The sequence below is a fragment of the Lithobates pipiens genome, unplaced genomic scaffold, assembly GCF_037356315.1.
Source record: "Lithobates pipiens isolate NorthernLeopardFrog02 unplaced genomic scaffold, aLitPip1_a1.2 Scaffold_16, whole genome shotgun sequence".
Taxonomy (NCBI): domain Eukaryota; kingdom Metazoa; phylum Chordata; class Amphibia; order Anura; family Ranidae; genus Lithobates; species Lithobates pipiens.
This window is the reverse complement of record NW_027507748.1, coordinates 134,744,017-134,763,670: the sequence shown is the minus strand read 5'-3', so window position 1 is coordinate 134,763,670 and position 19,654 is coordinate 134,744,017. Positions and strand designations below refer to the sequence as shown.

Sequence of the window (19,654 nt, the reverse complement as noted above, 5' to 3'; positions counted from 1 at the left end):
GCCAAAAGCGATTACTCCGAGATTGCATTGCAAGATCCAGGCAAAGTTACTTACCTTGTTCCTAGGATCCTGCGATGTCCCCCGCTGTGTCAGCAGGCTGTGTCCTCCACCCGATGTACTGTGTGCCAGACTCCGTTCCCTGCCAGCAACGCAACGCATTGGGGCGGAGCCCGGCTGCAAATTCAAAAAGTGCAAAAAACAAAACACATGAGATTACATTACTGCATTAAATCATTTCACATCTTTTGTTCCTAGTGCTTTGTCCAGTGCCCTGCATGCACTTTTATATTATATATGTCATTCCTTCTGCCTGGAAACTTGAGAATGTCCATGGCATCCAAAAAGCATCCATTTACTTCAAAAGTGGTTTTTGACCAGCTAGAAAACAGCAATAGTAACTAAGAATCACTTGCAGAATTGAGTGATAGTGATTCGCGGGAAATTTGTCATCGGACACTGAAAGTGACTACAGCGACAATTATGTGACTGTGTTTCAGTGTTTTTGATTTGATTACATCATTGTATACATTTTATTATTATTATTATATTACTGTTTTTGATAATTATTTATAGTTATTTATTATACTATAATTTATGATTTCGTGTTTCAAACTTTACCATACCCGAGATGTTTACTAGACTCTTGTTTGGACAGATTTAACCACTTCACTCCCCGGAAGATTTGGCTGCTGAATGACCGGGTGATTTTTTGGGATTTGGCACTGCGTCGGTTTAACTGACCATTGCGCGGTCGTGCGAAGCTGCCCCCAAACTAAATTTAGATCCTTTTTTCCCACAAGTAGAGCTTCCTTTTGGTGGTATTTGATCGCCTCTGCGGTTTTTATTTTTTCCGCTATAAACAATAAAAAAGGGACAATTTAAAAAAAAAACACAATATTTTGTACTTTTTGCTATAATAAATAACCCATTTTTTTTAAAAGCACATTTTTTTTCTCAGTTTAGGCTGATATGTATTCTTCTACATATTTTTAGTAAAAAAAAAATCGCAATAAGCGTATATTGATTGGTTTGCTCAAAATTTATAGCATCTACAAAATAGGGGATAGATATATAGCATTTTTATTATTATTATTTTTTTTTTTTACTAGTAATGGGGGCGATCTGCGACTGCAACTGCGACATTATGGCGGACACATCAGACACTTTTGACACATTTTTGGAACCATTGCCATTTATACAGCGATCAGTGCTATAAAATTGCACTGATTACTATAAAAATGTCCCTGGCAGGGAAGGGGTTAACACTAGGGGGCAATCAAGGGATTAACTGTGTTCTCTGCTGCGTGTTTCTAACTGAATGGGGAGGGGATTGACTAGAGGAAGTGACGGATTGTGGTTTCTAGCTAATAGGAACACACAATCTGTCACTCCTCTCAGAACAGGACAGGGATTTGTGTTTTTGCACACACACTTCCCTGTTCTGCCTCTCATGCTCAGGATCGCTCGCGACCAGCGGTCATCGCGACCATCGGCCATGAGCACCGGCACCCCCGCACTGCAGCACACGCGCCTGATATCCCATTCCCACAAGCCAAAGTATAGCTACGACGGTTCGGGAGATCGTGCCGACCTGCCACAGTAAAATGACGGCGGCTGGTCGGCAAGTGGTTAAGTACGTTATTTCTAAGAATTACAGGCCTACAATATAAAATGCCAAATTTCTATGCAAAACAATGTACTGCTCTGAGATGCAAAAATCTAACATCATCTTACCACCAGGGAGGTTAAAAATAGGACTACCCTACCCGCAAGAAACGTAGAGAAATAAGTCCCGACCATTTCTTAACCACTTTACGACCAGTGCACGCCGATGTATGTCCATTTTTTGAAGAGGGATATCTCGGTAACGGCAGATGCTGCTGCCACAACCGAGATATCCATCTCTTCAGGCGCCGATTGTGTGTGCGATAACGGTGGTCTCTGCGGCGGGAGCCGTCGGTAGCGGCGGAGGCGATCGGGTCCTTTCCTGTGCTGGGTATGAGGCTAAGATGGCCCCCACTCGTCTCTATACTATAGGAGGGTGGAAGCGACGTCAAAACGTCACTTCCGCCCATACCTCTTAAGGTATATTTTTTCAATGTCATTTTTTCAAATTACATTTTTTTTTTTTTAATTGCATTTAAGTTCAAATATGAGATCTGAGGACTTTTTGACCCCAGATCTCATATTTAAGAGGACCTGTCATTTCTTTCTATTACAAGGGATGTTTACATTCCTTGTAATAGGAATAAAAGTGATCCATTTTTTTTAAAACAGTGTAAAAATAAATAAAACCAATTAAAATAAATAAAAAATAAATAAAAAAAGGTTCCTGACGAGCTTGTGCGCAGAAGCGAGCGCATACGTGAGTAGCGCCCGCTTATGGAAATGGCAGTCAAACCACACATGTGAGGTATCGCCGCGACCGGCAGAGCGAGAGCAATAATTCTAGCCCTAGATCTCCTCTGTATCCCAAAAAATGCAACCTGTAGAATTTTTTTAATGTCGCTTATGAAGATTTTTGAGGCTAAATGTTTGACGCCATTCCACGAGCAGGCTCAATTTTGAAGCGTGACATGTTGGGTATCAATTTACTCGGCATAACACTATCTTTCACAATATAAAAAAAAATTGGGCTAATTTTACTGTTGTCTTATTTTTTTTATTCAAAAAAGTAAATTTTTTCCCAAAAAAGTGTACTTGTAAGACCGCTGCGCAAATACGGTGGGATAAAAAGTATTGCAATGACCGCCATTTTATTCTCTAGGGTGTTAGAAAAAAATATATAAAATGTTTGGGGGTTTTAAGTAACTTTCTAGCAAAAAAAACAGTTTTAAACATGTAAACACAGAGTCTGAAAAAGAGGCCTGGTTAAATTGCGCTGCACTGAACCACATGTTGCTACAGCACTATAAGAAAATAATGGCACTTCCACTTGTATGCTAAAATGCAGCGGGTTTCTCTGAGGGGCAGGAATGCTTCAGACACTATTGCAGCTTAATAAATCAGGGAAAGCGGCTCTAATGAGATTCATAATGTCTTCTTAATCACAGTATAATATCTTCTTTTAGCTAGATGTTCTTTAAGCAAGCCTGCAGCAAATGTGCTGTTTGCCCTATATGACATACAGATAACCAGTTAAGAGATTCTGTGTCAAATACCATTAAGAAAGAATAGCGCAGCAAGCAATTAAACCTGTGAAGGTCGCATTAAAATTACTCTTGGGTAATAAAGCATAATATGTACTGACTTAAAATGCAGTAGAATTTCCCTTTGATAAAGACAGTATTGAGCCAAATACAAGAAACAGACACTTGTAACTTGAAGGGTCTTATCTCTGGTATATCAGCTAAGAAGATATTAGAAAATAAAGCGACCCCAGGCAGGTAGAACCCTTTATTGCAATTTACTTGATCTCTAAAATATTAAACTGACACATGTTCTACAATTAATTCAGTGAATAGAACCATATATAGTCCTTGAAGACTCCAGGAATAATGGAAGTTCTATATACAACATATATTACATTTATAGACATTTAATTCTAATTTATATTCATTGTTGCTGTCGGTGGAGCTATAAATACATAGAATCCAAGGTCAGAGGGTCAGGGTGAGCCATTTGTCATGAACTATTTTTTATTAGAATAAATAGACCAGCTCTTTTATTTACTGTATATGCTGCATAGTCATTTGTACATTTTTTTGTTTGTTATTGCATAGTTTGGGTTCAATTATACAAAAATCTGTATATGTTTGGGGAAGATATATGTAACCATACACTAACTATATTGTGTGAAGAGCAGTTGCGTGAAGTTACATTTTTATTAGGCATGATTGGATTGGAAACAAACAAAGTCAGATTTTCAAGAGAAAACAGGATATTAGAAAAACCATCATATAGCTTTTTTCATATGTCACTAGAGTCTCGTGTTGGAAGGCGACACTGGACTGAAACATTTATTGGTTTTTAACCTCTTGAGTCTCCCTGGTCTTTTTCTCCTCAAACTCCCTTGAGTTCCAGAGTGTTTTTTTTTCCATTTTCCTTAAAGCTGCTGCACCATTTTTCTGGTATTAATCCCTCTTATGCCGTGTACACACGATCGAATTGTATGGCGTACTTAGTCGGTTGAAACACATTTCACTGGACAATTCGATCGTGTGTGGGCTTCAGCTGACTTTTCCAGCGTGAAGTCCGGAGGACTAAGAAAGTAGTTTTGCACTCCAATCTTCCCGTCGTACTTGGGTTTCAGCGGACAATACGTTCGTCAGTATGCTAGTCCGACGGACTAAGAATGGCGCATGCCCAGAAAGCATTAACAGGGCGGAAGCGCTCTGTCTAGTAAAACTAGCGTTCATATTGAAGCTAGCACATTCGTCATTGTGCAAATTTTGTGATCTTTTAATATAGTGCATTCTTTTCTTCTTCATAATGCGAGAAAAGTGAAGTTGCTTTGCTGCTTATATTCACACAGAGTTATCACAAATGTCTTTATTCATCCTCATCTTATGATTAATATTCCACTTCGATAGATAGATAGATAGATAGATAGATAGATAGATAGATAGATAGATAGATAGATAGATACCCAAACCAGCATTTTAGTTTACACAAGATTGCATGTTCAAAATCAGCAGAGCTTCCCCTCCTTTTAAATGTTACCCTCAAATTTACAGCGACTTCACTTCCAAGTGCACTTGCAGTGCACTAAAAATTGCACTTGTAGTTAGCACTTGTATATTAACCCTTTCCCGCCGAGCGTATGCAGATCTGCGTACTCGGCTTCCGGGGGTTATACCGGGATGATGCCCGCACCTGCAGGCATCATCCCGGTACCGTTTTTTGCAGCAGGCGATTGGCTATCCAGGCATAACAACCGATGCGGCTAAAAGCCGCTCGGCTGTTATGCCGGAGGAGCGGGAGGGGACGTCCCCCCCTCCCGCCGCCTCTCGCCGCTGTTACCGGTGCTCCCGCTCGATCGGGAGCACCGATTCGCAATCCGACGCCTCCGGCTGCTGTGGAGGAACTGGAACGAAGCCGTAATCGGCTTCGTTCCAGTCTCCTCATCGTAAACACGGAAGCGACGTCATGACGTCACTTCCCGTTTACTCGGCTGCCAATGGCGCCGGTTTAAAAAAAATATCCGGTATTCAGAATCGCCGTTTTCAGCGATCTGAATACATTGAAGTGTAAAGGAGGGGTGGGGGGTCTTTTAGACCCCCGATCCCTCCATAAAGAGGACCTGTCACTACCTATTACTGTCACAAGGGATGTTTACATTCCTTAAGACAGCAATAAAAGTGATCAATTTTTTTTTTTTTAAACAATTTAGTCATTTTTAAATAATTAAAATAAATAAAAAAATAAAAAAAATTTTTTAAAGCGCCCGCCGTCCCCGCGAGCTCGCAAAGCAAAGAAAACGCATACGGAAGTCGCGCCCGCGTATGTAAACGGTGTTCAAATCACACATGTGAGGTATCGTCAGAGCGAGAGCAATAATTCTAGAACTAGACCTCCTCTGTAACGCTAACCTGGTAACCGTAAAAAATTTTTAAAGCGTCGCCTATTGAGATTTTTAGGTACCGTACTTTGTCGTCAATCTACAAGTGCGCGCAATTATAAAGTGTGACATGTTTGGTATCTATTTACTCGGCGTAACATTATCTTTCACATTACACAAAAAAATTGGGCTAATTTTACTGTTTTTTTTTTTTTTATCATGAAAGTGTCCCTTTTCCCAAAAAGTTGCGTTTAAAACACCACTGCGCAAATATCGTGTGACATAAAATATTGCAACAATCGCCGTTTTATTCTCTAGAGTCTCTGCTAAAAAAATATATATAATGTTTGGGGGTTCCAAATAATTTTCTAGCAAAAAATATGGATTTTAACTTGTAAACACCAAATTCCAAAAATAGGCTTAGTCATGAAAGGGTTAACATGAATGTGCCTTTTGTAAATAACCCCCATAGTCTTTTGACATGTACCTGCCTACTCACAAATAAACTCTGTTTTTTTAATCAAAAAACATATTACATTATTTTGGGAAAAATTAAATCTTTATTTTTAGTCTGTGCAAAACAAAATCAAGAGGGAGGCAACACTGGAGACACTTTTGAAGTTTGTGAAGCCTTTTGTCCCCCAGGCACACATCAAGTCAGTGGCCACCAAAATTCAGATCCTGTGTAAACAAGAAAATAGGGAGCACAACATGGTCCTGGAATCCCACAGACCAGGAACAGCAGCAGATGACATCTATGTCCCCAGGCTGTGGCACTACAACAGCATGCGTCTTCTGTCAGAGCAGACTGAAGCCAGGCAGTCACTTCCGACTCTTCCGTGTAGCCTTCCCTCTACGCTTCGCTGGAGGCTGTGCCTCTGGTGGTGGACTTGTGGTAGGAGGAGGAGGAGCAGTAGGGTCTGCGTTGTACAGCCGGGTGCTTGGTGTTCACCCTTTAAACCCCTCTGAATACTGTCAAAAAAAATTGCCTCACACAAGTTGCGTTGTTCCTTGTCCATTTCCAGCAACTTGCTGGCCAAATAGGTTGCGTAGGCCTCTTCTGGATTGGGGGTTTGCTAAGTAATTGGCTCGCCTGACGTATTAGCGCCAATGACTCCTCCTCCGTCTGTGTCCTCCTGGGCCTTTTGCTGGCTATGCGGATGGGAGGGACCTGACTTTCTGTCAGACTCCTGCTGGGCCCAGCTATCTCCTGCATGTGGCTGGTCCCGGCCTCCTCCTCCATACCACTGGTCCCGGCCTCCTCCTGGGTGAGCTCATCCTGTGTAAAAAAAATAAATAAAAAATATGTATATAATTTTGCCTCATCAATCCCTGACAATTTTACATTTCTCTCTTTTTTTTTTATTAATAGTTTTACACAAAAAAACTGATAAATAGTGTCTGGCAGACTTGCAGATAAATTACGAAAAATATCCCCCATCCGACGCGGCCTCTCTCATCCCGGCATCGCGTGTTCGATAGCAAGGTGGGGGGGGGGGGGGGGGGGTGGAATTTCTTCTTTTTTTATTTAAATATACAAAGTGATTTCTATGGACTGCTTTCTGCTGCTGGGTAGGGGGGGGGGGGGGGGGATTTCAGTTCCCCAGAAGCAGCAGAGGAATTAAGAGAACATTACAGTGTTATAGATCTAGATCAGTGGTACATAGAAAGGACAGGAGTGACTACAGCATGGACGGGAGGGGGAGGGGCAAGTTACTTGTAAAAGGGACGACTGACACAGGTGAGAGAGCAAAACAAAACACCCCCTCCTTCAAAATCAGGCAAATTAACTTAAAAAATTTAGCCTCAAACATGCACAACAAATGCACAATACTGCTTTCTCTTTCAGACAAAAAATAAAATAAAATAAAACGATGACCTAGGAATTTAATAACATACAAGCACCCCAGTTTTCAAGTATATCAACATTCCTGCACCTGTTTTGAGCAGGGCTTAGAACTTGCCCTGAAAAAAAAAATGGCAAAAAAAATGCCGTGCAGAAAGAAGCCAGACTAGGGGGGGAGGAATAGAGTTGGGAGGAGCTTACCCTCCCCCGTCAAGCCCACGCTCTTCTGATGAATAGGATTCATACTGGAATGTGATGCCGAGGAATCAAAATTCTTGTTGCTTGCTGAGGGCCCGGATATTACACCGTAGAGGTCAGAGATTTTTTTTTTTGGAGTGAGCTGTCCTCTTGCGCACACACACACACAATCTTTCAAGAAATGGAACATTTGTGGAGGGTGGGGTGCCAGAACTTGCATGGAAGGACATAGGATTCAGGACACACTCGCGTCATACAAAGTCTTTTTTTAGGCACTTAGACTTTTTTGGCTGGTGTAAGCCCCATGTTGTATTCGTAAAACCAGTTTGGCAGTTTTTACTGGCCATCAAACAGCTGGGCTTTTTGTTTTACGAAAAAAAAGGCAAAATAAAAAAGTATTGGAAAAAAAAAAAAACCCACACGTGCCATCATCTTCCCCACTTAGCACCTGCTTCGTGCCTGAGTTTTGGGGATGCCGCACGTGCCCGCCTAGCTCAGATCTAGTTTTCCTTGGCTTTGCCGTTCTTGGCCTTTCCGTTTTGGTGGACTTCCCCGTTGGCTGATGCTAGGCTGGATTTCGGGAGGCGTTTTCCTTTGGTGTAGGCCTGGTACCAGAAATTGGAAAAGAGCATGAAGAAGACCGTGTCGTAGATCCAGATGAGGTGGATGAAGATGGGGAATTGGTAGTCACAGGAGGACATGAAGTAATACTGAGTAATGTGGATGGAGACCAGGACGAACTGAATCAGCTGGATGGCGGTCATGTGCTTCTTCCACCAAAGATACCTCTGGAAGCGTGGCCCGGCAGCGGAGAGTCCGTAGTAGAAGTACATGATGACGTGGACCAGAGAGTTGATCATGGCGTGGAAGGATCCCATACCACCTGGACCAAACTTAACACCCCACCACCAGCTCCAGGGCAGAACAGAGTGATGGAAGATGTGCAGAAATGTAATTTGCCCGTTTTTCTTCCTCAGCACAAAGAAGACAGTATCAAGGAGCTCAATGAATTTGGAGAACAAGAAGAGCCAGGCCACTTGTACCATCCGCATGCCCATTGGTGAATCTGATTGGTCCACAGGGTCGCACTTCCAGGTGTATCCAGTCAACCATCCGGACATGAGAAACTCATAGACAATATAAGCGGACAGCCCCACCAGGCTGAAGTTGTACACCACCATCAAAGGCTTCAGGTCGAAGGGCTTCCTGTTGGCCATCAACCGCGGCCCCAGAGACAGGACGAAGTAGACATAGAACAGCAGGATGGAGTCGGGCAGGAAAGGTGAGTGCATGAGGGGGTAATGGCCTATCCTGGGGTCTGCTCCTTTCATGAAGTCATGATAGCGCTGCACCCATTGTGAGAGCACGGCCTCCATCTTTACAGCTCCTCACAGCCTGGTGGTGCGGAGCGGCGGGGTGTGCGACTTCTCCTGTGCTCTCCTGAGCCTGACGGAGAGAGCCTGAAAAGACAATTTTACATTTCTCACTTGCAAATACATTTGTTTTTAAATCCAAAAGGCTATCATTTTGACACCATCATTTTTCCAGCAGTTCACCAAGATTTTAGCCACATTTGTGGAAACTACTGTATCCTTATATCTAATTTAATTTGTGATGAAATCCTAGATTTGGAAACAATTCAAACATTGAACTTTACATCATTAATATTTGAGCAATCAAAATTTTCTAAAATAAAATATACCTGGCTCCAGCTGGGCGCATCAACTTCTTCCAGGAAGGAAGGCTCTGGATCTTCCTGGGATGGCTCAGCTGAGGTGGAGGGAAGGGTGGAGGGAAGGGTAGAGGGAAGAGTGGAAAGTGACTGCCTGACTTCTGACTGGTCATCCAGAAAACGCAGTTTGTTGTAGTACCACAGCTTAGGTACATATATCTTATCTGCTGCTGCTCCTGATGTGTGGGACTGTATTATCTTGTTGCGCTCCCGCCTATACATGTTCCGCAGGACCTGAATTTTGGCGTCCACAAACGTAATGTCTGCCTGGGGGAGTCGGGTTTGCACAAACTTCAAAGGTGTTCCCAGTGTTTTCTTCCGGGCAGGACGGTTTGAATATAATGGGTGCTTGACCTCCCACAGGTTCCTGTGCATCTCATAGAGCTCTATGAATTTGGAGAGGAATGCCTCTTCCTTAAAGGGGTTAGGATTGTATTTTTACATTTTTATGTCTGAAAAAAATAAAAAATAAAATAAACACACACACACAACATAAATACTAATGTCAGACCAAACGCACAGTATTTATATTGTGACAATGTAGGTGAGACACACACTACACCCACTCACACTACCACCACACACCCACACTACACCCACCCATACTACACCCACACTACCCACACACCCACACTACACCCACACTACCCACCCACCCACACTACACCCACACACACTACCCTCACACCCCACACTACCCACACACTACCCACACACACACACACACTACCCCCACACCCACACTACCCACACACACACACACACCCACACCCACACACTACATACACACACACACACACACACACACACACACACACTACCCACACACACTACCCACACACACACCCACACACACACCCACACACACACACACACACACACACCCACACTACCCACACACTACACCCACTACCCCCACACCCACACTACCCACACACTACACCCACTACCCCCACACCCACACTACACACCCACACTACACTCACCTACCCACACGACACCCAACACACACACACACACACACACACAAAACACCAACCCCACTCAAACACCAACCCACAGTAAAATCAACTAACCATGACCAATGCAAAGTCCCACTATATGCTATCCCAATGCAGGCCTAAACCTCTAAAAAGTAAAAACCATATAGATCTAGAATCTTACCGTCGTGTGGATCGCTCGCTGTTGCTGTTCGGACAAACGTACGACCTCGTGGTAACGCTTTATACACTGCGCCGCCCACGTCGCCCGCCTCTGATGTTCCTTGTGACCGTATTTTCCTGCCCCTTTTACCCTCGTTCCGCTGTGGGACAGTGGATAGAGAAAGATGGCGGATGCATTTTCAGACAGCAGTGCGGAGGAAAGCCCTGAACCCCATGCTTCCAGAGCAAGGAAGAGGTTTAAGGCCACAAACATGGCATTTGAAGAGATGGTGGAGATGGTGAATATATTAAGAAGGGAGGATTATGATGTGAAAAATGGCCCCTATCCCAAACCCAATATCCGAAAGGATAAAATTATGACTACAGTTGTCAGCACTCTGGAGCTGAAATTTGGTGTCCGAAGAGCCAAAGACCAACTGAGGAAGCGCTGGTCCGATATCAAATCGCGGGAGCCGGATCAGTACAGAAGAATCAAAAAGGCGCTCAAAAAAAGTGAGTACTTTGCGCTTATCTTGCCGTCCGTACCTAATCGTTCGTATAAGTTATTAGTGCATAAGGCGGACTTGATTGTTCGTGTGGTTGATCGTTCGTATAAGTGTATGTATGGCGCGAATTAGTATATGGTATTGGTTTAGATTTTTTATTAGTTATTATTTTTATTATTGTTATTGATAAATTGAATTGTGACACTTAGTTTAGGATATCCTTGTATACATGTCTTTATAGCTACAACAGTTTCATCACTTTATTCAGTGTAGTGTATTATAATTAATATATAGATATATAGGTTCCACATCTGGACTGGGAAGCATTTAGTGTAGTTTGTGACATCATAGAACATTTTTTTAGATAAACACACACAGGGACTCCAGGGGATGATTCTGGTGTGTCCATCTGTGAAACTTGGCTAAATGATGTAAAGTATCACAGTTTGGTTAAAGGCTAGGTTCACACTGCTGCGATGTATGAGATCGGATGTGGTTCTCATCGCACTGCAGTGCAAATCACATGTGATCTCTGTGCAATGTGATTTCAGCCATACAGATAGTATGGCTGAATTTGCATGGCATCCGGCACAAACTTGTACAGGACCCTTTTTTTAAGCCACAGCAGAATCGGATCGCATGGGTGTTCACACCATGCGATCCGATTCCTGTCCGAGTTTGCAGATCGCACTGCAATATGCGAAATGATCTGGGGGTGTCATTAAGGTTTCACTGACACTCCTAGCAGTTCACATAGGGTCGTGTGAACTGCCTCCGGGAGGCATGCGATGCGGGAACCCGCAGTAGATTTGCAGCGTTCGCACATCGCAGCAGTCTGAACACAGCCTAACTAAAAAAAAATTATTTAAATGATGTACAGTATTAAACTAGGATCTTGTAACAACCAGCTAATAATTGTACACCACTTCAAACCAATGTTTCATATTCTGATTTCTGGACTCAAATATCACTGTGCTTAAAATTATACCTTTTTTTTGTTTTTTCATTCTCATAGGGCAGTGATGGCGAACCTTGGCACCCCAGATGTTTTGGAACTACATTTCCCATGATGCTTAACTACACTGCAGAGTGCATGAGCATCATGGGAAATGTAGTTCCAAAACATCTGGGGTGCCAAGGTTCGCCATCACTGTCATAGGGGAACAAAGACTCAGACAAGAGTCGGAGCAGCCCAGGACCCCCCGACCTCACCAGCCTGATTGGGCAGTTAGCCCCAGCCCAGTGCCAGAGCTGGAGCAGCCCAGCCCAGCGCCAGAGCTGGAGCAGTCAAGCCCATTGCCAGAGCTGGAGCAGTCAAGCACATTGCCAGATGTGGAGGAAGAAGAGGTGGTGGAGATACGCAGCCCACAAAGTGAGTGTCTGACAACCCAGCTTAAGGTAAACAATTAATGGCTGCATATTTTAACACAATTTTTTATCTACACATGTTTTTAGGTGATGATCTGGTTGTGGAAGGACAAGCCGCGGAGCCATTTTCATCAGACAGCGCCCAGAGACTGATTGGACAGCTCATGGCCTGGAATGGCCAGATTGATCACATGCGGAACCAGATGCAAAACATGCAATGACAACTGGACACTATGCAGCATGAAATTAAGAACATGATCGATGTTTTAGGGAGAATCTAAGCCCCTTTTCCCTAAAATGAAAGATCATGTTCTTCATTTCCTTGTAAAACGTTTTTAATGTTTTTATAACATTGTTTTTATTTGTTTTTAGAGGCCAAATTTTGAAGATGCACACGGCGTGTCAACATGTGCTATGTGCCATCAGAGGATTGCAATGTACGCATTTTGTGTTTGCAACCCCTTCCTCATTCTAGTATGTGAGAGGAAGGGATTGCACCCATCAAACACGTCCATTGATCACTCTTGATGGTAGATAGCACATGTTGACATTACCAATTTTTGGTGTGCATGTTCAAAATTTGGCTTTTCCCCTTGTTTTCTGTAAATAGTTTAAATTTTGATATCATTTTTTTTTACAAATTTTATTAGAGATATATATAGAGATATATATATTTTTTGTTTACCAAAAAAAAAAAGTTTATATATAATTTTTTTTTTTTACAAAAATAAATAAAAATATATTGTTAACTAAAAAAAAAAAGTGTTTACCAAAACAAAACAAAACCAAAAAACAAAAAAAAGAGGCAGTTGTTGGAATGTGCACTATTAAAAATTTCAAAAAAAGATGTGTGTGTGTCTCCTTCTTTCAATACTCAATACCAGTTTCGGAAGTCATTTTGTGTTTTCTGTGACAAAGGGCCTTATTTACTATTGGGAAAAAACACTTTGCAATACAAATGCACTAGGACAGGAATATGCAATTAGTGGAAATCCAGCTGTTGCAGAACTACAAGTCCCATGAAGCATAGCAAGACTGACAGCCACAAGCATGAGACCCAGAGGCATGATGGACTTGTAGTTTTGCAACAGCTGGAGGTCCGCCAATTGCATATCCCTGAATTAGGAGAATGTAGGAGACAGCCACCAAGAAAAGCAAACAAGAACCAAACTTCAAAATTTGAACAGACAATATATATTTGAACAAAAGGAATTCTTTATTGCTCAGCTGGCATTGGAATGGCCCACCTACCATTAAAATAGGTGACATACTGGTCACGCACCTCACGTGCTGTTTGGGGGGCTGAGCCAGGATGGGCAGGATCCAGCCCTGTGAGTTCAGGAATTTGTCCGGCCTCAGGCCCAATTGGTTGCAGGTAATGGGTTCCTGAATGTCTTCGTAAAAAGTTATGTAAAATTCAGCAGCAGAGAATGACATAGTTTAGTTTGTACTCTGCCAAGTTTATTGCTGTCAAAAACAGACGGAACCGGCTGGCCATAATACCAAAGGCATTCTCCACAACCCTTCTTGCTCTGGCCAGCCGGTAATTAAAAACCCTCCTCTCTGGGGTGAGGGTCCTTTGGGGGAACGGCTTCATCAAATGGTCACTTAGACCGAACGCTTCATCAGCGATCAAGACAAAAGGTAGGCCCTCCACATTATCAGCATCTGGTGGCAAGTCCAGGCCACCAGTGATGAGACGGTGGCAGAACTCGGTCTGCTAAAACACTCCCCCGTCTGACATCCGGCCGTTCTTCCCCACATCCACATAGATAAAGTCATATTGTGCCGACACCACCGCCATTAACACCACACTATGGAACCCCTTATAATTCCAGTAGTAGGACCCCGAATGGGGTGGGGGCACAATCCGCACATGTTTCCCGTCAATCGCCCCTCCACAGTTGGGAAAGTCCCAACGGGCAGCGAACTGGGAAGCCACAGTCTGCCATTCCTGTGGCGTGGAAGGAAACTGGGGAGTCAAACACAGGGAAAAAAATAAATAAAAATTAGTCATTAAATAAAAACAATTCATACCAAATAAAACCCTAAAACATTTTGGAACAGCAGTGAAACATACATATTGTAAAATTTTTCCTAAAAAAAAAAAAAAAAAGATAAGGCCCAATTCACAGATTACTCAGCCCTCTGATGGACCAGGGAACATAATTTATGTGGGTGAGTGTGGGATGGGGGCATAATTAATGAGTATACAATACCTGAAACCAATTCCAAAAGGGTGGGGGCCTAATTAATGAGTATATAATCCCTGAAACCAATTCCAAAAGGGTGGGGGCCTAATTAATGAGTATATAATCCCTGAAACCAATTCCAAAAGGGTGGGGGCCTAATTAATGAGTATATAATCCCTTAAACCAATTCCAAAAGGCTGGGGGCGGTAAAACAGTACAATGGAGCTGACAATATGAATTTGAAAAAAACAGTCTCGGCTGTGGGTGTATATGGGCCCAGGATTGCATGCTGGGGATGTTAGTGAAGGCAAATATGCACGTGGAACACAAAAAGGTAAAAGCAATAAAAAAAATTACCCCCAAAAAAAAAAAAATTGCATGTATGCATATAAAGGGGACATTCACAGCATATTCCTGTCATGGATATTAAAAGTCATGATGAAATTAATACAAACATACAATGCATATAATGCAATATTTAAGGAACAAACTTACCTTCATATATTCCTTCTGCAGGACCCAAATAATGGCAGAACAGGTCTCTGGAATAATGATCCCCAGAGCCTGGGGGGAGATGCCTGTAGAGAACTTGAGGTCCTGAAGGCTTCTCCATGTCGCCAAGTAGCGCAACGTGGCGATGAGCCTCTGCTCCGGAGTGATGGCTTGCTGCATGCAGGTATCCTGCCTGCTGATATAAGGGGTCAGCAAAGCCAGCAGACGGTGAAAAACGGGGTCCGTCATCCTGAGATAATTCCTGAAATCATCAGGATTATTCTCACGGATCTCACGGAGTAAAGGCATATGTGAGAATTGGTCGCGCTGGCGCAACCAATTCTTCGTCCATGAACTCCTCCTCGCCCTGTTCATGGACTGGGCTCGGGTCAAAGTATTAACCCCAACACCAAGCCCCCATATAGCACGAACTCGCGAACGAGTACGTCCACTCTCCATGGCTTTGAAACAGTCGGCTGGACAAACAAGCTCAACTGAACGCACTGAAGAACAGGCAGACCTATGAAGAACGATCTGAAAACCAGAAACAAGCGGACCAGAAGCGCCTAACAACAGGTACCAACTGATCCACACGCACCGAAAGACAGATACAAACCTCACAGGCAGACTGCGCCGCAGAAAACAGACGAATTAAGCTGAAGTCTGAAAAGCGCGAATCGTCTCCAACCAAACTTCTACTAACGCAAAATCAGCAGAAGGAGCCCAAAGGGTGCTTTGCTGTGTCTTGGACTTCCGTTTTCTAGTCCCGTCGTACGTGCTGTACGTCATCGCGCAAGCGAACGTCGGACTTTCTGTGTATCCGTGTGTGTCCAAGTCCGTTCGGTAGAAAGTCCGCCGGATTGTCCGCCGGATTGTATGGCGGACTAAGTATGTCATACAATTCGATCGTGTGTACGCGGCATTAGTAATATATTGTGCCAAATTCTTGAAGCATTTAATATACTTTTTGGTTCTGACAGCAACTCGTGCACCAAATTCAGATAGTTCCAAAATGCACCACTTTTACATTATGGCACAATGAATGCGCCAAATTCAAAATAAAATACGGACACATTGTAAGTGGAGCTTATTAAAGTGGTTGTAAACCCTTACAAACCACTTTGACCTACAGGTAAGCCTAGATTAAGGCGTACCTGTAGGTCCAAGAAATATCTCCTAAACCTACACAGTTTAGGAGATATTTGCCGAAAGACAGGCACCGCTGTCTATGGCGCATGCGCCGTAGACAGCGGTGCGCAGGCGCACTGAGCGTGCCGCTGTCAACGGCGATATGCCGCGAGTGGAGCAGTAAGACCCACCAAGAAGAAGGAGGCTCCAGACTACAGGGGACAGCGGTGACTTCGCTGGCTCCTGTGTCAGGTAAGGGACACATAATGGACTACTATGCGATGCATAGTAGTCCATTATGCTTTACCTTTGCAGGGAATCAAAGAGGAAGTAAACCCATCAGGGTTTACTTCCTCTTTAAGACCGACTCTCATTGGTGTACAGAGAGAGAACCTAGCAGACTGATTTTGCAAAAGTGTTTTGTGTGGATTCTAAAAGTGATGCAACATGTACCCTATTCAAATGCAAGTTCTAGACATGTACACTAATTTTGCACATTCTGCACCACTTTTATGCCACGTACACACAGTCAGATTTTCCGATGGGAAATGTTGGATGTGAGCTTGTTGGCTAGCAGGTTCTCAAATTTTACGCTAACAAAACTTTGTTGTGGGACTTTCTGATCACTTTCTGTACACAAGTTCGTCGCCGCAACCAAAACCTCCTGGTCTCCACCAACTGTCTTTGGGCAGACTATCTCCCCAAAGACCAAAGCGAAGAGTCTCGGGGTTATTTTAGATGCACAAATGTCAATGGATGCGCAAATAGGATCTGTAGTCAGTCGATCTCACCATCTACTGCGCATGCTTCGCAGACTCATCCCTTTTATCCCAAAGAATGACAAAGCAGTGGTAGTTGGAACAATCATTAATTCAGGACTGGACTACGCAAACTCGCTTTACATAGGATTACCACAATATAAACTTGCGCGATTACAACTGATCCAAAACACGGCGGCAAGGCTGATAACAGGAAAAAAAACCCTGGGAATCCATTTCTCCTTCACTGAGGAGCTTACATTGGCTAACCGTAAAAAATCGGATCACGTTCAAGACCCTTTGCCTCACCCACAAATGCGTGCATAGAGAAGCTCCGCAATACCTAATGGAGAAAATAAATCATTACACACCAAACCGCAGTCTTCGATCAGCCAACAAAAACCTCCTCCTCGTGCCCAAAGCCCGGTATAAATCCAAGGGTGATCGGAGATTCGCTGTCCAAGGGCCTCTGCTATGGAATGCTCTACCAATCAACATCCGTCTGGAAGAAAATCACCTGGCTTTTAGGAAAAAACTCAAGACCTTCCTCTTTTAGCAGATGATCAAAGCTCGCCACAGCGCCTAGAGGCGATTCAGTTCGCATTGTGCGCTATATAAGTATTTAATTCATTCATTCATTCACAAAAGTTCACGCATGCTCGGAATCAAGCAGGAGAGCCCAAAGGGTGGTGCACTGGCTATTGAACTTCCTTTTTGTTGGCTTGTCCTACGTCTTGTACGCCACCAAGTTCCCACGTTCGTAATTGTTGGCAAACATTTGTGTCCGTGTGTATGCAAGACAAGTTGGAGCCAACAACCTTCGAACAAAAATCCACGGTATTGTTGTCCGAAAGTCCGATCGTGTGTACGGGGCATTAGGACTCGTGAGAAACACTTTTGCAAAATCAGTCAGTCTTTAAAATTTGCAAGGATAATCTTTTAGCACTTGGTGTCTAACGAAACATATTATATGTTGTTTTCTTGAGACAGACACAGCTTTGATTCGGTAGCAGATTTAAAAACATATATTTTTTATTTCCTAGGCTTTTATTTGGATTATATATAGTGGAAAAAAATGGAAATAAATGTATTTCCATTCCTCTCAATGCAACATTTATGTAATCTGCACACCTCCACATATTTATCACAAATTATAATCAACAAATCTATTGAATAAAATGATATCACATTAGTGTGTCTTTTATATAACATTACAGGATGTTAAAGCTCAAAGTGTGCATTTGAGTGTTACTTTAGGAGTGCTTTATCCCCCTTTCAACCCTACAGTGTACACAGACGAAAAAAAGTACTTTTTCCCTACGTCATTCCATTTTATTACACATAACTTAATTTCTGAACTTATTTGTTTTAGTTTCTTTGTATGCATCATGGTGAAAATTGCATGTCAATGGCACCTTTTAGAAAAATATTTACTGAGAAAACTGGTGACGTGTTCAATACTTATTTTACCCACTGTATATACAGTATATGTATATGTAAATATGTGTATGTATGTATGTATATGTATATATTAAAAAAAAAAAAAAAAATATATATATATATATATATATATATATATTATATATATTGTGTGTGTGTGTGTAGCGGTATAGTTGCCACTAGTAACAAACATCCACCATATCACCCCGCTGCCAGACCCCCATATATATCTTGCAGACACAATGAACAGTCTTTTGCTTTGTTTTGTTTTGCTTATTGGGGGGGGGGGGGGGACAACTTGGTTGGGGAAAGGGGTATATGGGAGGCCCATAGAAAAATTCACTTGCCATCATATTTAGTGATGTTTTATAGATTAGCACATAGTTTGAGTCTGAAGGATTGATGTACATGTTTCAACAACTACAGTCTTTTCCCTGCATCACCATGCAGACTATTGCTTCTCCTCTGCTTAACTCCATTAGACTATTGCTTCCAGAACTTGCTCACCCATGACCATGTACGGATGAGGACATCACTCTTGACTGTGTAAGGGTGATTTTCCCAGAAATCCTCCTCCTGCACAAACTTATACTGTAGTTATTAGTTTAGTGTCACGTCTTATTCTTTAAGCAAAAAGGACCCACTCTGATTAGTTCCTCTAGCAGACTCTGGACGCTCGCTGCTACTAGGCCAGAGGTCTAGAGTACCTCTCCCCAGAGGCCTAGTAGTTTAAAAGCACATACTAAGTGGTGGACTACTGTTCCCAGATAGCCCTGCTTGCAAATCCTGTGCCCTCAGGCCACATCGATTTGACACAACTCTCCCACAGTCTCTCCTCTGATCCAGGACCCCTCATCATTGACCGTGTAATGATGAGGACTTCACTACTGACTGTGTAGAAGCGAAGTTCCCTCACAGACTTCCTGGCACATCCAGCCCTCCACTGTGGTACACTCACCAACCTTTCTCTGCCCTGAGTCCTTGATGGAGAACTTAACCGGACCATACTTTCCGACAGCTTCACTTGCCCTTCTGCTCCAGGAGTTCCTCATCCTTGACCATGTAAAGATGAGGACATTGCCAATGACCATGCAAAGGCAAAGTTCCTTCAAAGTTCTTCCCAGGCCTCCTCCTGCTATCAGCGCACCCCCCAGATGGGGGTGCCCTCCTGCTGCTGTCTAGTATTCCATTCTGCACTTCACCCTGCCGACAACTCTGCCCAGTGGCATGTTACCTCAGCTTATATAGGAGGCCCGCCCCCTGCCAATACCGGTTGGGGATTGGCCAGGGCTCCCACATGAGCTGCTTGCCACTCCAGTTCTAGGCCCTGCCCCTCTTCCAGAACATTCTCC

General features: G+C 43.1%; 2 protein-coding genes across 2 annotated transcripts in view; one reads left to right on the top strand and one right to left on the bottom strand.

The window, feature by feature from the left end:
* Nucleotides 1-19,654, top strand: part of RAP1GAP2 (RAP1 GTPase activating protein 2) — a 1,165,364-nt gene that overhangs the window by 52,320 nt on the left and 1,093,390 nt on the right. The window lies entirely within an intron of this gene.
* On the bottom strand, nt 7,377-9,005 carry LOC143982077 (very long chain fatty acid elongase 1-like). The gene has a single exon (XM_077480474.1). It carries the CDS (start codon nt 8,918-8,920, stop codon nt 8,045-8,047), a length of 876 nt encoding a protein of 291 aa, XP_077336600.1. The 5' UTR covers nt 8,921-9,005; the 3' UTR covers nt 7,377-8,044.

Excerpts from the sequence above, each read along its gene's own strand:
- LOC143982077 (XM_077480474.1), bottom strand. The coding sequence starts at position 8,920 with ATGGAGGCCGTGCTCTCACAATGGGTGCAGCGCTATCATGACTTCATG.